We start from the raw sequence: 15,485 nt of genomic DNA, 5'->3' as shown, positions 1-15,485 counted from the left end.
AACAAGGCGCCGTACCCAAAGATCGTCTCTGTTTTGGAAGATCAAGCACTCATTGGCTCGAAAAAAAATAAATAAATAAATAAAAAAAATAAAACTACCCCGCCTTTCAGCCTGTAAATGTGGGTATAAACCCTCCCCTCAAGCAGTTAGTCTTAGCACAGCAGTTACTATAGTGACCAGCCTTACACTCATCAGCAAAATCAACCTCAACATCAACAATGCGTTGGTCCAATTGAACTTTAAAATACACACACACGCACACGCACACACACACACACACACACACACACACACACACACACACACACACACACACACACACGTGTGTGTCTATGTGTCTGATGTAATAATAATAATAATAATAATAATAAATAATAAATAAATAAATAAATAAATAAATAAATAAATAAAGATCATTAGCAGCAAACACTATTATGCAAAATAAATTACATTTTCAGAGAAACATTTATGTTTTAGTCCCTATCTTCACCATTACACAAACCATTAAATCAGTTAATAACATTAGGTTTACTTTAAAAAAAAAAAAAAAAAAAAAAAAAAAAAGGCAATCAAATAGACTGTGCTCAGTTTGCGGTACCTGGAAATGGAGGCCGAGTGAGAGCTCTGTCACCTTCTTCTCTCTGGTCCCGGCAGCAGCAGCTTCGTTTAGGGACGAGTTGCGAAGGAAAAGCGGAAGTGTGATCCAGGATTGGGATTGTTTTTCTGATCGCAAACACAGCGCAGGACCCACAATGTGCTGAAATGCTATACTAAGTGCGGTGCACGGCGCTGTTTCCTACCATTGGCTTATTTTATGAAATTATTAACATTTTAATCAGCTGTTGAACGGTCATAGGTGTGTTTAAATGATGTAATCAGTTGTGTTCAGATGTCATGATATTCACATGGCTATTCATTTCCTTTTTATTTATCTTATACTTCATTTGACTTCGCGCTCGATCTTAAGAAAGATACTCTATGAGAAAGATACTCTGTAAACGAAGCAGTATTAACGCGGTGGTGGTGATGATGATTATCAGTAGCTACTACTATCACTGCTACTATTACTACTACTACTATTACTATTACTACCACTGCTACTACGGTTATTATTGTTTAATTTGTACTTCTTAGTTTGGAGAATCATGCCTCGCTTAGACACATCAGGAAGCCGTGGGTGTCATGAATACCAATAGTGGCAAGTGACCGGATGGCTTGAGTTGACTTGTGGGGAAAAAAAAAAAAAAAAAAAACACTGACACTTACTTTTACAAAATCAAAGACAGCGCAAAATCAATACGATTGTTTGTTTTTTCAAAGTTTGCTTTGAAGAGATTGGTGGCGACGACCTTGACAAATAAACTAGAACACAGAGCGGGTCCTCTAGAATTTAGAGATTATGGAGTGATTAACTTGATTGATTAATTTAATTTCATTTTATTTCAGAAGGGTTATGCAACAATTTCTTCAAATACAAATCACTATATAGACCAATATTAATTTATAGAGAGTATCATGGTAGCGCCTCTGCCATATCATAAAGTCACAGAGCTGCTGCCACCTAGAGGGCTGAGGAACAAACTGCAGACTCCTCTAACATACAGTAAAATAACATAAGCATGAGGACACTAACTTCCAATGATTTTTTTTTTTTTTTTTTTTAAATTAATAAATCCATTGTGCACCCTCTAAGGAAGGAAATTTTCGAACCTGACATGACATAGTGATCACTTTTATCCAAAGCTCATACGTTTTTTGTAGGCTATGGTGGTCCAAGTGCATGGAAAAACTTTTACAGCGTTAGTGCCTTGCTCTACTAATCATGACACCAAAAAGGAGAATAGATAAATATTGGAACTTTGACAATAATCATTTTAATTTCACTGGGACAAAGAGCAGTCTACTTGTGTCCGACGTGTATGGATTGTAATGCTTATTTTTTTCAAAGATTAACCCCAAATCTAGCCTAATCTTTCTCCATACCAACTCATTACACCACATTGTTTTTTTTTTTTTTTTTTATCTGTTTGAGACACTTGCAGATATCTGTAGAAGTCTGAGACACAAGCTGAAGAAGGGAAAGGCCAGCAGGACTGTCGGATGGCGGTCTGTGATGCTGTGAGAGAAGCAGAGGGCAAAGAGAACTGTCCACAGAGGGGCCCCTGACAGTTTTGATTATCCCTGTAATTACTGGCGGCTTTCATCACTTCACAGAGGAGAGCACAGAGGCATTATTTGAACGCCACAGATTACCTCAGCTCTGGCAGACAGCGTTCAGCTTCTGTCACATTCCAATGATTAGCACTGAGGAGAAAAAAAAATCCACATTAAAAATGAAGTGAATATCAGTGGCCACCCAAGACTCCAAATACAGTGAGTCACCCTCTAACAAGTGCTCACTGTACCAACATGCCCCACTGTGCCAAAGAATGTTGTGCCTGTCCACTTGCATTTGTTCAGTCCCTATTAAAGTCCCCATGAAGGCAGGCGGCGAGCCCACCTACCTCGACCGCCCCGGTGGAATCCATTCTCCCACTGCACTCATGTGGAAATAAGCCTGTTTACCATCAACGGGTCACACATGCTAATGAGCGTCTGTTTGTTTTCCACTGTGCTCATGCAGGAGGAATGGAATTTTTTTTTTTTTTTTTTTTGGTGGTGGGGGGTTATAGATGATATGCAGACAACAGCTCCGGTGGCTCTGCAGCACTAATGATGGAAAACATAGCACAGAGAATTAATGGATATGAAATCAGAACAGGAAATGTGGTGTGACATTTTGATGTTGCTGAGGTTTGTCACACAGTAACGTGGAATGTTTTCTGGCCTGGTTTGAATGTGTAGCATGTCGCTCAGAGGTTCCCAGCTCTTTACAGGTCAAGGAACCCTTAATAGATGCACATTAGGTCACACACCCCACACAATTTGTCCCAAGAGCCCCCCATCTGAGAGGTTAGATGTGATACAGTATATGGGATGTTTACACTGTAGGTGGGGAAATAACAGGACAAAAGAAACCGATGATCTGGAAAGCCATTTGTGCATTCTCTAATTGTGCAGTTGTCTAGGGCAGAGAGTTGAACATTTATTCTCATGTCTACTCATGGATTTGTAATTAGTTATTTTCATATTGGGACCCCCCAAAGAGTTTGTCTGCAGAATCATGTCTATCCAATTGTTTTCATTTCTCTAAAGTGTTTTTTTTTTTTTTTTCCAGGTAATATAAATAAAAAAAATTATACAGTATCCTAATGCAGAGGTGATAACAGCTTTTTGCAACAAAAATTTGGCTTCTGGATACAGAAAATACATAATGTGAAGCATTACATACCACAGTCAGCTTCACCTGTCACCATTTATCTGTTTTGCACTCTTCATGCACTGTGTCCAAAATCATGCTGGACAGTGGGAACACAGTCAACAGCAGAAGCCCGGGGTGGCAGATTTCAGCTGTTGTAGGCAGGATGGTGTGACATAAAAGTGTTTATTCCTCTTTCAAAGTAACTGCTAATTACCATGATCCTTTTGCATTTCTCAAGGGAAGGTTTGCTGCTCTATTTCAGCAACACGATGCTTCCTATTCATGAACTTCCAGACATTGACTCTGGGAGCCACCCAGCACAACCACAGACTTATGGAATGGAATGGAATGGAATGGAAAAGCTCGCAAACCGAGCCGAGTCGAGCCGAGTCGAGCTGAGTCGAGCTGAGTAGGTACTAGTGGAAAAGGGGCATAATACTGTTGGCCACTGAGCAGCCCCACTGGAGCAGCTGGTTAAGTGCCTTGCTCAGGTGCATGTTGGTAGTTACAGACAGAAGACCCAGTGATGACCCCATGATGTTGTGACAATGACACCCAAAGATTTGTCATAGTGGCATAACAGCTGTCACAAACTGGAGAGGAGAAATACCATGCTTCACATTCATTACAAATGTTTTGCAATATCATAAATTACAGTATTTCCATTTTAGCAGAATAACAATTAAAATTGACAATACAATGATAGCCAGTGCAATTATTACATGATTATAATCAGTAATGCAACAAATGGTAATACTTCCTGTTTTAATAATCTACCAAAAACCAGGTAAAATAACCTACATTAAAAAGGTGTCTTTTGCTTATGGTAACAGTGACACAGTATTATGCATGCAGCCTCCATACACTGTGGCCTCTGATCAGTAACACAACTATTTTGGCTAAGGGATTACCACAGATAGCCAGCACTGTTATCGTTCTAGATCAGTGGTTTTCAAATTGGGGTCTGGGGACCCCTGGGGGTCTTTGAGGGGCTTCCAGGCAGTCACCAGCAAAGTAGTAGGAGGAGTAGTTTAATTTCATAATAATTTGTCACAAAATTTATTTGGGTTTTACTTTGTCAAAGCTCGGCAGCATTGTAAATGAGAGGCCTTCCCTCAATGCTTTTCTCAGGATGAATAAAGAATATATTACCAGTTACACTGCCTACTTTTCAACTGGGCTAAGTAACTGGATAGTAATTGAAAGTTGAGTTGTCAGTGTTAGTTATTTGTCATCACTGGAGATAATGACAACATGGTGATTTAGTTTGTCTGAAATGGCAAAATCATTACCGTACAATGAGGCAACAATGTTGTCAGTTGTTAAGTCATGATTTCACCAAATAGTGCCATTGTGTTCGCTGGGTAACATTATTCATTCGGTTGGAAGGGATCTGAACTGGCACAAACCAACTTCTACTTCTAGGTTACTGGCCACACATCAGTGAAACCAACATCAAAGTCAAACAAAGTCCTCTAATGTGGCTTCAGAGTATCCTTCAACTTCTGCCAAACCGAGGAGAATATATGTGCAAGACCATCAGCTGCCACCTCTAACGTTACAAATGGAACTCTGAACAACAACAAAACAAAACGAAATAAACCAAAACAAAACAAAAAAGGAAGAAAGAAAGACAAAGAAAGAAAAAAGGGGGAGACCTAGCTTATGCTGCAGTTATTTCGTTGTAATGTTTAAAAAGAACAAAATAACATTACAACATTTCTATGCAAATATGCCAATAAACAAAACAACATTACCATTTAAAAAAAAAAAAAAAAAAAAATCTCAGTCTCCCCACTTCAAGTAAAAGATTGAATAAAAGTCAGTTTTTTTATTTACAAAAAACTTTTTTATTTATAAACATTATGGTTTGTTCTGACAATATTTATCAGAGCACTGCTATATATGTTTGTGACTATATCTTATTTGTGAACTAATATGGGGTTACCATTTTAGTACTGGCCACATGCCACAGACTTACCATTTGTTTTAACCAGAAAACATCTCTGAGGCTGCCAGCAGAGGTCAGTATTGTTCAGGATCTCACTCTGGTGTTGGATAAACAAACTGCAGTAGCTGGGAGTCATGCTGATTGGGGATAGAGCTCTGTTTAAATCTGCTTTTCCCTCGCTTTGTTTTTGCTGAGTTTGGGTATGGGCCCGGTCTATATGTTGTAAACTATTTCTCTTAATTTCAGTCCAGTCAGTCCTTATGTTCTGCAGCTGTAATGAAACAGCACTCACCAGTGTTACGCATTTTCTACTTTATTAAACATATACATCTCGTAAAAATTCCATCATTACATACTATAATTTTACATCATCTAAACCGACTACGATATGCGTTGTTTTAATACCTGTGCGGATCTGTTTGGAGGTGTTTGTTCGAGGTCGACCGCTGAACGGGGACACGCAGCCGGATGTAATCCAGAAACATATCCGACAGCTGGTTGCCCGTGTAGCCACTATTAGCAACTGGCTAATCAAGTCGCCTCCGTTAAATTAACGCGTTTTTATATATATATATCTGTGACTTTAACACATACACTGCAAAGATGATAAAGGCTATCTTGATATTCAACAACCACGGGAAGCCGCGTCTGATCAGATTCTATCAGTATTTTGTGAGTATTTTGGGCTCTGCGGTTCAAAACATTAGCTGCTGGCTAACGATACTGCGGCGACTTTAGCTCTTTTAGTTAGCAGTCAGCTAGTGTCGCTGCTGTCAGCATCAAAACCGCAATAAAAACCACAACCGTCACCACTACTGATTATTGTCATCAATATCATAATCATCAGTGTCATCATGGTGTATTGTCTGACAGACAACATGATACATTTAGACTACTGCTGTGTAAAAAAAAAAATCACAGATGCTAACGTTAGCTGATGCTATCTTCCAAGGCCCCCGGTACGGCGTATCTAAAAATACTTTATCCACTTTTTTTTTTTCTGGCAAAGCGCCTTTTTAGGGTGATGTGAATGTTTATTACTTTTTGGTTTTATGGTGCGGGCCGATAGTCTAACATCGTAGCCCACCCCTCTTTTAGTTTTCAGCTACATCACTACCTATAACCATCATTATAAAATATCTATTTATTCTCTTGCTTAGATTGTATTATTATGTGTGTTTATAGTGATGCATGTCTTGTACTGTATTTACTTACGGTCTTTCCTGCATTATTGATGGCTGCTTGTGATTTTATTGTGTGTTTTCTGTCTTGGGACCACAGATGAATGCTAGATGAGGCTACTGTTAGTACAGTGGTGTTGTGTGTGGTCCCAAATAAATAACTAAACAGCCAGATTTAGCAAAACTCAACAGAGAGCAATGAAACCAGGTTAATGATCAAAGCTGCTTTGAACCATAGTGGATATATAATAAGTATGTGAGCATTCCAAGTTATCCTTATATGAAGTCATTCAGCTGCAGATTGTTGTACAAAGATGATATTGATAACAACAGTCTAGATCCACAAGGAAGGGTTAGCCCTCTCATCTAAAAAACCCTTTATTTCAGTGTGGTTTGGTTCAGTCTGTTGTTATCTGCCTGCTGTCTGTGAGTGGGCAGTGAACAGTTGCAGAGGTAAAACCAGAGATAACTCTATACTCACTCTCTCTTGGAACTTGCTTTGAAGGCAATAATTTTATCCTAAAATCAGATATTCACTTTTCACTGAATGCAACTTTTTAATGATAGCTTACATAAATATAAAATTCATGACTGAACATCATGGAAGTTATTTGTTATTTGATGCTCTTTACCGGCAAAACAGTTAACCTTTTTTTTAATCAGTAACAGTCCATCCATTAATTAAAATAAGCATTTTTTCCCTTGGTTAGTTTTCCCTTGAGATCCCTGTGCAGTCTTTACAGGCCAACAGGATGTTTAGAATAGAATCAGACTCCAAAGCATAGTTGGATACATTAAGAGCAACGTTTCCCAGCCTGTCTGCTGGTACTAAGTGTGTGTGTGACACGTTTTCTGGCAGGCGGAGGATCTGCAGCAGCAGATAATCCGGGAGACTTTCCATTTGGTGTCCAAGAGGGACGACAATGTCTGCAATTTTTTGGAGGGAGGGAGGCAAGTACCAAAGAGTCTGCTGTTGTTCTGGTGAAAAACAATTGTTTGTCAGTGGCCATGCACCACGGCAGAAAAACTGCGGCTATACAGACTGATTTATTTCTTGTTTGTTTATGGAAGACTTTTTTGTTTTTTTTCATTGAATTGAGCCTTTAATTGTAAAACGGCCATAATGTGATAGCTAAACATGACTTTTAGGTGGATTTGGAGGGTGTAAAATTTATGTCAGCAATAAGTGTAAACACTAGGGTAAACTAGGGCTGTTATTTATTAAAGTTGGAAAACGTTTCAATTCCATATGGTAATCAAACTCATTATGAATGAATGTGAACGTGGCTGTAATCATTTACATAAGCCCAACTATTACCTTTAGGTCTTGTATATGTTTGTTTGGTTATCAGCCCATAGGATTTGCCTTTCTTGCTGTCCCCTCACGATTACAACACAGCATAAAGTTACTTCTGAATTTTCTGTAAAGTATAATTTTTTGCCTGCTTGCAGTCTCATTGGTGGCTCCGACTACAAGTTAATCTACCGGCATTACGCCACCCTCTACTTTGTCTTCTGTGTGGACTCCTCTGAGAGCGAGCTGGGCATCCTGGACCTGATCCAGGTCAGCTGCTACTTATTACTCTGTCTAGATATTTAATATTTGTTTTCAGCATTGGAATCACATCTCCCTCTCTTATATCATCCTCTGGCCTCTGGTTCAGCCTTGTAAAAACAACTTCACCTCTCCCTTCAGTTCTTAAGTTGTAAGATAGCTCCTCTTTATCACACATGTTCATTCCAGTGACATAGGAGCATTTGCTGAATAACTGACCCTTGAGCTTGTTATTTTGTTTCTTATAATGTTGGTTATCTAGGAACTTAAGCTCATTCCACTTTTGACCTTACTGGAAGTCTCCCTGGATAAGAGCCTCATAAATGACTGAAATGTAAACTGCTGTTCCTGATATACACTATCAGCACAAAAGGCTTGGTTTTTAATGCTGTTCTGGTTAGACTTTGCATGTTGAGTTATCATCTGAAATACACACATGCCTTTATCAGAGATTAGAATATGAGTCTAATCTCGGATGCAGTAGTCTTTGAAATATCTGTTTCTGATAATGTCATTTCAGTTCCATTTGTGGTGCCTGTTTGTCTGAGATATGAGAAGTTTGACCTTGCAAAACATCTTCCTTGTAGGTGTTTGTAGAAACGCTGGATAAATGCTTTGAAAACGTCTGTGAACTGGACCTCATATTCCACATGGACAAGGTGAGACAAAGAGCGCTATCAGTGTAATCTGTGTGAAGTGTGAGGTCTTGCTTTTCTTATTAATAATCATGTTCAAGTGCTACTATTGCAAATTTGAAGTATTATTTGACACTCTTGATTCCAGTAGTGTTGCATGGCTGTGCTTTAGCCCTTGTTGTAGCATGGAATCATGGAATGTTATGCCTTAATTAAAATAAACAAACAAACAAATAAATAAATAAAACACACACACACACACACACACACACACACACACAAAACATACAGAATAAAACAAAATAAGAAACAAGACCTCTGAATCTGTTTTCAGTCAAGTTTCAGTCAAGGGAAAAAATCATGTTCTGTTATATAGGTCATGGAAATTCAACATTTTAGTCATGGGAGCACGTAGAAAAGTTAGGGAATTTTACATTTGACAGTGGGAACACTGGGTTTTGAAAACCTAAAGGTCCCTCCCTAAATTTCTCTGTTGAATATATGGCATGTCTGCCATCTTATTATCAACATCTTAAATGTTTTCAAATATTCTGGGCATTCTGAATTTACCAACATGTTTCAGTGTTTCCAATGATGCTAATGTTCCACAATGGAAGCCAGAATTTGGAGAAACAATTATATGTGATTGGTTGTCCAGGCTGAGGGAGTGCCAAGAGTACAATAGTGGTAAAATGAAGCACTGCAGTGTTCAGGCTTGACAGAAACATCCTTGTCTCTGCCTGGAGCTCAGCTACATATATGTTCCTGGAGGGTGATCAGACACATCCACCACCATCTTGATTGAATTTTCCCAGCAGGAAATTGATGCCATGTGGTGCTGAGGGGTTTGGCTGAGGACTTGTTTGAAGTCCGTGCTGTGATCCGCCAAACATAGGAATGTCCTCGAGATGAATCCTGGGAATCTCCCTCCCCAGGAGAGGCCTATGCTTTTTAACAGAGGGAACTTTCTAGGCTGGAAAGCCTTGTTCTAGGTAGCACTGCAGATGTGCTTAAACTGAAATTCATGCACATCTGCAATATTCAACAGTTTATTTACATTCTTGATTTTTTTTTCACACAGATTTGTATCAATATGTCACAGACACCCTGAATGAAATAATTCTTGAACTCAGTCTGTATTTACTGTTGTATTTACAAACCATCTGCTCAATTGCAAACAACTTTCTGTGCAAAAATAAGCTTTATCTAAGTTATTGAGCTGGTTGTTCATTACTGCAGGCACTGTTTCCAGTTTTTATTGGATTGTAGTGCGTTTGTCCTCACTTCAACTCTGTCAGCCGTGACTGATAACGTCCTCTTTGTATTGCTTACACGTGTATCTAAGTATTATTGAATGCTACAGACTACAATTGTAAAGCTTCACAAGGCAAGATTTTTCTGTGACGTTTCAGTTGTCTTATTAGTATAAACCATAAACCAGAGCTCTAATGGAGAACAAGTGTTCCCTGATTCCATTTAGAGAAATCCTCTCTGCCCGCAGGAAGTGAAAAACCTAAACCTGTCACCTAAGCAGCAGCAGCAGTGAGTGAGTGCTTCATGCAGAGAAAACCCGACTCATTATCATTAAATGCTTTGCCTCATCTCTTTGGTATTTTTTTTTTTATATAAAGGGCCAGCACCAGCATACTGTGTGGAGTTTACTGACATTGTGAGATTTTCTAGGTTTTGTAGTTTAGTTTTCAGACAGTTACTTCTGGCTTTCAGTTGAAAACACCAACCTGGGAAGTAGCCTTGCATAGATTTAATGAATCAGTTATACATTTTACCACAGTCATTATTTTTAGTTCTTTTTAGCAGAGTGTGTTGCAACATGCATAAAAAGAGATATCTTGTGACAATAAAAGTGTTGACATGTACAGTGTACAGACTACTGTGAGGTGATGAAGGTTTTGCTGTAGCCTGACTGTGTGGCTTCTGCTCTGTCTGCAGGTTCATTACATCCTGCAGGAGGTGGTGATGGGAGGCATGGTGCTGGAAACCAACATGAACGAGATCGTAGCTCAGGTTGAGCTGCAGAACCGCATGGAGAAGTCCGAGGTCAGTCTCTGCTAACCATATTAGTGCTTTTCCATCTGTCACCACAGAGGCCGAGCGGTTACCAGACACAGAGCAACATCACTCTCTCCAAAATTTAATATCATGATATTGTCTCATCCAAATATGATGATATTATCAAAATATTTTCAAATGTTTGAGCCATGTCAACATGTCAAAAAATCCATCCATGTTACTTTATTATAAATTATTCCTCTAAAATCACCCAAATCATTTTTTTAATGTACATGAATGGCACTAATCAAAATTACCTATGCACACGATTACTGCCACTCTGCATCTGTCAAACTGTTACGTAATGCAACTTGCTTCGAGGTGCAGTGCCAACAGTTTAACAAGCCTTTTCAGTCAAAGAGAAGTTAAATGAAACAATAAATCTTTAGCAAAAATCAGTATTAAATCCGAGAAGTAGTTTAGTACAGTACTACAAAAATAACATAGTTACCCTGTTATTACCGGACATTTAAGAATTGCACCCACTCATAGAAATTAAATTGAGACTAAAAACATCTTTCGGAATAATCCCATCAAAATAACTAGGAAAAAACAGAGTCCGCACACTGAAAAATCATAATCACCTAAAATGTAATGTAAATATCATCCAAATTTCAGTCCCATACAGATCTTCATTGGGATGAGATCAAAATGGTGATCAGATTGATATTCAGTCTTAGGAGGGAATGTTCAATTTAATATTTGAACACATTTTTCATAGCCTGTACGATATCTCTCTGGCACTGGAGTATCTAATTATGTTATTGTTTATCAAAATAACAAGGCTCAATACTGAAGAGTTTTTTTGCATAATCTTGCTACTGTGTCTGGCAGCGGTCCCATGATTTCACTTGGGGAGCGGGTCAGGAGGTGGGGGAGGATGTTGGATGTTGTGTAAAATATTGCATATGTCTACAAATATCACAGTATTAAATATTATCAGACATCAGCCTAAGCCTACTGGACATTTCCCAACCTGGTTACCAACCTTTAGTAAATAGTATAACTAACTCACCACAACCAAAATGTATCAGGAAGTCGCTGGGTTGCATTTTCATCGCCTTGTCCTCACTGATTTTCATTACACTTCATAGTTTTCATCACTTCATTATGTAACTGGTAAAGAAAGATGTTTCCCATGTTGTGCTTTTTTTGTTTGAGCAGGGAGGGCTCTCAGCAGCACCCGCTCGTGCTGTCTCTGCCGTGAAGAATATGAACCTCCCAGAGATTCCTCGCAACATCAACATCGGAGACATTAATATCAAAGTGCCGAGCCTCTCCCCGTTCTGAGCAGAGGGAGGGCAGCTTCCCAGCTGAACTCTGCAGGGCTGATGTACTACTGATGGATCTGTTTCCCTGCAGCTGCCCTCCAACCAGCTCTGCTATTAACACGGAGAAAACCGATGTTTTTGATGTACTGTGGAATCGTCACATACCAAGCCCAATGTTTTTACATGTATGGAAGATGAGCTGTGGATTATTTTTGAGTTCTACTGTATGCAAGTTACAGATTACTCCAGTTTTGGGATTTGCACAACATTGTAAAGTTTGTTATAAATCACCAAGAGTAATATTGATATTCTGCCATTCCTTTTGTGTTTTGTGTTGTTTCTTCAAGTTATTTTCTTTTAGCTTTCCTTTGCCTTGATTATTTCAAAATGAACAGTGAAGTGTGCTGGCCCATTGCACTTTTTCTTGTATAACTCTTCCACATCTCTGAAGTTCATCACTGGTATTCCTGCCTGAATTTTAAAAACCTCCCTTTTCTGTCTGGAATGAAGTTGTGGAGTCTGCAGCTTTCACTGTAATATGATGCTTGGCTTCTGTTTTAGACAGTTATATTTTCAAACAGATCCTATCTTTCTTGTTCTAAGCATCCACGCTCTCTTAATCTGGGGTTGCACTCTTCCTACATTTGTGCTTGAATGATTGATTTCCCCATTTGTAATATATTACATTTATGTTATGAACTTTTTTGTGATTAGTGAATTATCTCGGTGCAAAATGTCAGTGCTGAGCACAAAAAAATGTAAATGTTTTTTGGGTCCAGCCAACTTTCAGTGTGTTGGGAAAGGATCTTGCCAACATCTGTTTGCAGAGAAGCAGAAGGCTAACGGATCTGTATTAGATCTCTGAATGTTAATATGAAGTGTGCTTGTGTCTTATGGACTAAGTTGTGGTCACATAGAAGTCGGATTCAGTCCAACTGTCATTAGGACTGCTCTCTGTTGGTAGAGTTTTCCATCCTGTCAGGCGTCTGCAGGGGGATATTAGTCCAAGTGTCAAAGACATTCCTCGCCAATGTAAATTATATGAAATAAATGAAAAGACAGATCCCTGTGAGATTGACTTGTTTTGTCATGCAGCAGCTCTTCCTTTACAGCCTGGAATATGTCATAGTCATGGTGTTTTCCGCAGGGAGGCTGAGTCTGAATCACCTGGCTGTGGTCAGCTCGCATCATGTAAAACTCTTGACACCAAAACCAGCTGTACATTCTGTCCCGCTAAGCATCTTCTGCTTTGGGTTCGCCCTGTTTAGACCCATACTCAGCAGCAAAGAGTTCACATTTTGTTGATACAGGCGCATTCTTTCAACCCCCTCCCACTAAATTCAAGGAAGGTTTTTGTGGAAATGGAGGGATTTCCCCCCTCCCAACATTTCTCCTCTAGGAAAACCTGTGGTAGCTCTCACCAGCTCCCGCCTCCATCCTCGCAGATGGAGCCTGTTTCCCATCAGCCATGATCATTCCAGCTCAACCTCTCGCACAGACTTAACCCAGTGGCTGCAGTGGACATCCAACTGCAAAAAGTTAGGTATGTAAGTGTTTTTATTTTTATGACATCCGACTTGTTTGAGTTGATCCACAACGTAGCATGAAATATGGCCTAATTACTAAGTTAGATGCTTTTTGTGTTGCAAGTTGCCTATTTCTCTGTGTAAGCTTTTGTGTACAGCTTTATTTCCCATCTGGTGCAATGCTTTCCTACTTCTTTTGCACAGAAGGTTTATTGAATGAGGTGGCTGTGTGGTTCTCAGACTTGTGACTGAGTACTGCCTCCACTACATAGGTTTATTTGTTGCATGAGTTTTTGGGACAGCACCAGGTGTTAAAACTGAAAAGCAGCTTACCAGGAGAAGCCTTGGCTTACTTAGGACTCCAGGGTATTTGGAGCTGTTAGGTCAATAGACTGTGAGGGAGAGAGGCAGATTTATCACTGTTGTTAGGAAACTAGCATGAATGTGGCTTAAACAAAATACATTCATAGTAAATTACACATTTGTGGACACAAAGTCACTGCGTAAAGTGTGGGTTAGGTTGGTAGAAAACAATGCTCCCTCTACTTATGACAGTGCTGAAGGCTTGAATCTGGTACTCTCTCCTTCACTCTCCACTTTATACTGTCTGCTTTGAACAAAATACCTCTGCAAAAATATATATTAAAAAAAAGGGATTAGGAAGTCATTCAGCCTTTCTTCAATCCTGGTTTGATCATTACAGCCTTGTGGTTTATTGATCATCTGCCAGCTGGGACATTAACACACCAGTCAGTGTGTTGATCTACTTAGTACAGAGCTGGTACTTGTTCCCACATGAAACTGACAATGAATGTCACATGTTCATGTGCAGGTAGAAAGATGTGTGTGTGTGTGTGTGTGTGTGTGTGTGAGGACGGGGTTGCTGAGGTTGTGACAAGGTGATTCCTCACATCTTTAAGATGAGATGAACTTGGGTGTAGTTTGGAGAACAAATACTAAAAGAGAAAATAAAGGATATATGTGAACTAACAGTAAGAGTATCTGTAATGTCAATAAAATGCCTCTCCATGACAGCCAAAATAAAATTAACAAGATGGCAGATTAACAGATTTTCTAAGGCAAGGCATGATGGTATTATTTATATAGCACATTCCATTGCAAGAAAGCTCAATGTGCTTTACATTAAAAGCACAATATAAGAATATGAGCAACAAAATATTAATAATAACTTATTTGTATAGCACTTTTCAAAACATCCTTATAAAGTGCTTTACATAACTACATAAAATAATACATTCCTTCAAGAGCAATGGAAATTAGAAGCATAAAAGTAAACATAACATGTTGAGCATGATTAAAGGAAGCGTGCAGTAAAACTGAAAATAAAACCAGTCGTACAATGAAATATTGATGGATAAGAAACAACAGATTCCCTATAAGAAAGCTGTCTTGTACAAGTAAGTAAATGCCTTGTTTCCTTCAAATATAAATATAAAAATATATGCATCAGTGTACAATAAAAACTGAATCAATGAACCCCACGCCCAGCTCTCATAAAACATTCCAGACAGCCATTAAATAGCTCAAAATGGCAACACAGTCAAGCAGAAAGTCCTTTCCAATCACACAGCCACACAAGTAATGTACTGTAGAACAAACAAGTGCTACCATATAGACACACATGCACACACACACACACACACACACACACACAGTACTAAGGTCCACATCCGGTGCAAAGAGCAGATGTCCCCCGCTGACTATTCACATATTAACAGATTCATAGACAGCTGCTGATTTACAGAGCAATGTGCAGTTAAGTACGTACAGAAATGTGCACAGACCACATGCATAGACACAGGGGAGATTGTGCAAGCAGGTCAGCTGTGCAGGGCAGCAACATCTGATTTATAATCACGTGACTGCATTCACATATTAGAGGTCTTTATACAGGTTTTGACCCTTACGAATGAAACAATGGCATAGGCTGTATTTAGGGAGAAATTGAAGAATGGAGTCTTCTGAAATCACACC

The 15,485-nt window shown here is 39.1% G+C and overlaps 2 protein-coding genes across 2 annotated transcripts in view; both read left to right on the top strand.

Annotated features, from left to right (window-relative positions):
• The first annotated feature begins 5,699 nt into the window (after positions 1 to 5,699).
• Positions 5,700 to 13,027, top strand: ap3s2 (adaptor related protein complex 3 subunit sigma 2). Its single transcript, XM_030048425.1, has 6 exons — positions 5,700 to 5,924; positions 7,293 to 7,384; positions 7,886 to 7,997; positions 8,576 to 8,647; positions 10,574 to 10,681; positions 11,858 to 13,027. The coding sequence occupies exons 1-6, from the start codon at positions 5,856 to 5,858 to the stop codon at positions 11,981 to 11,983; spliced, it is 579 nt and encodes a 192-aa protein (XP_029904285.1). The 5' UTR covers positions 5,700 to 5,855; the 3' UTR covers positions 11,984 to 13,027.
• A 387-nt stretch (positions 13,028 to 13,414) lies between these two features.
• The window catches only part of LOC115357062 (aminopeptidase N-like), a 29,380-nt gene continuing 27,309 nt past the window's right edge, over positions 13,415 to 15,485 (top strand). Inside the window, exon 1 of the mRNA XM_030048412.1 lies at positions 13,415 to 13,507. The gene's annotated coding sequence lies outside the window, so the exon portion shown is untranslated. The remainder of the gene's footprint in view (positions 13,508 to 15,485) is intronic.

Source organism: Myripristis murdjan, chromosome 3 (genome assembly GCF_902150065.1).
Source record: "Myripristis murdjan chromosome 3, fMyrMur1.1, whole genome shotgun sequence".
Taxonomy (NCBI): Eukaryota; Metazoa; Chordata; class Actinopteri; order Holocentriformes; family Holocentridae; genus Myripristis; species Myripristis murdjan.
Note: the sequence above shows the minus strand (reverse complement) of the source record. Positions and strands in the feature narration are given on the sequence as shown.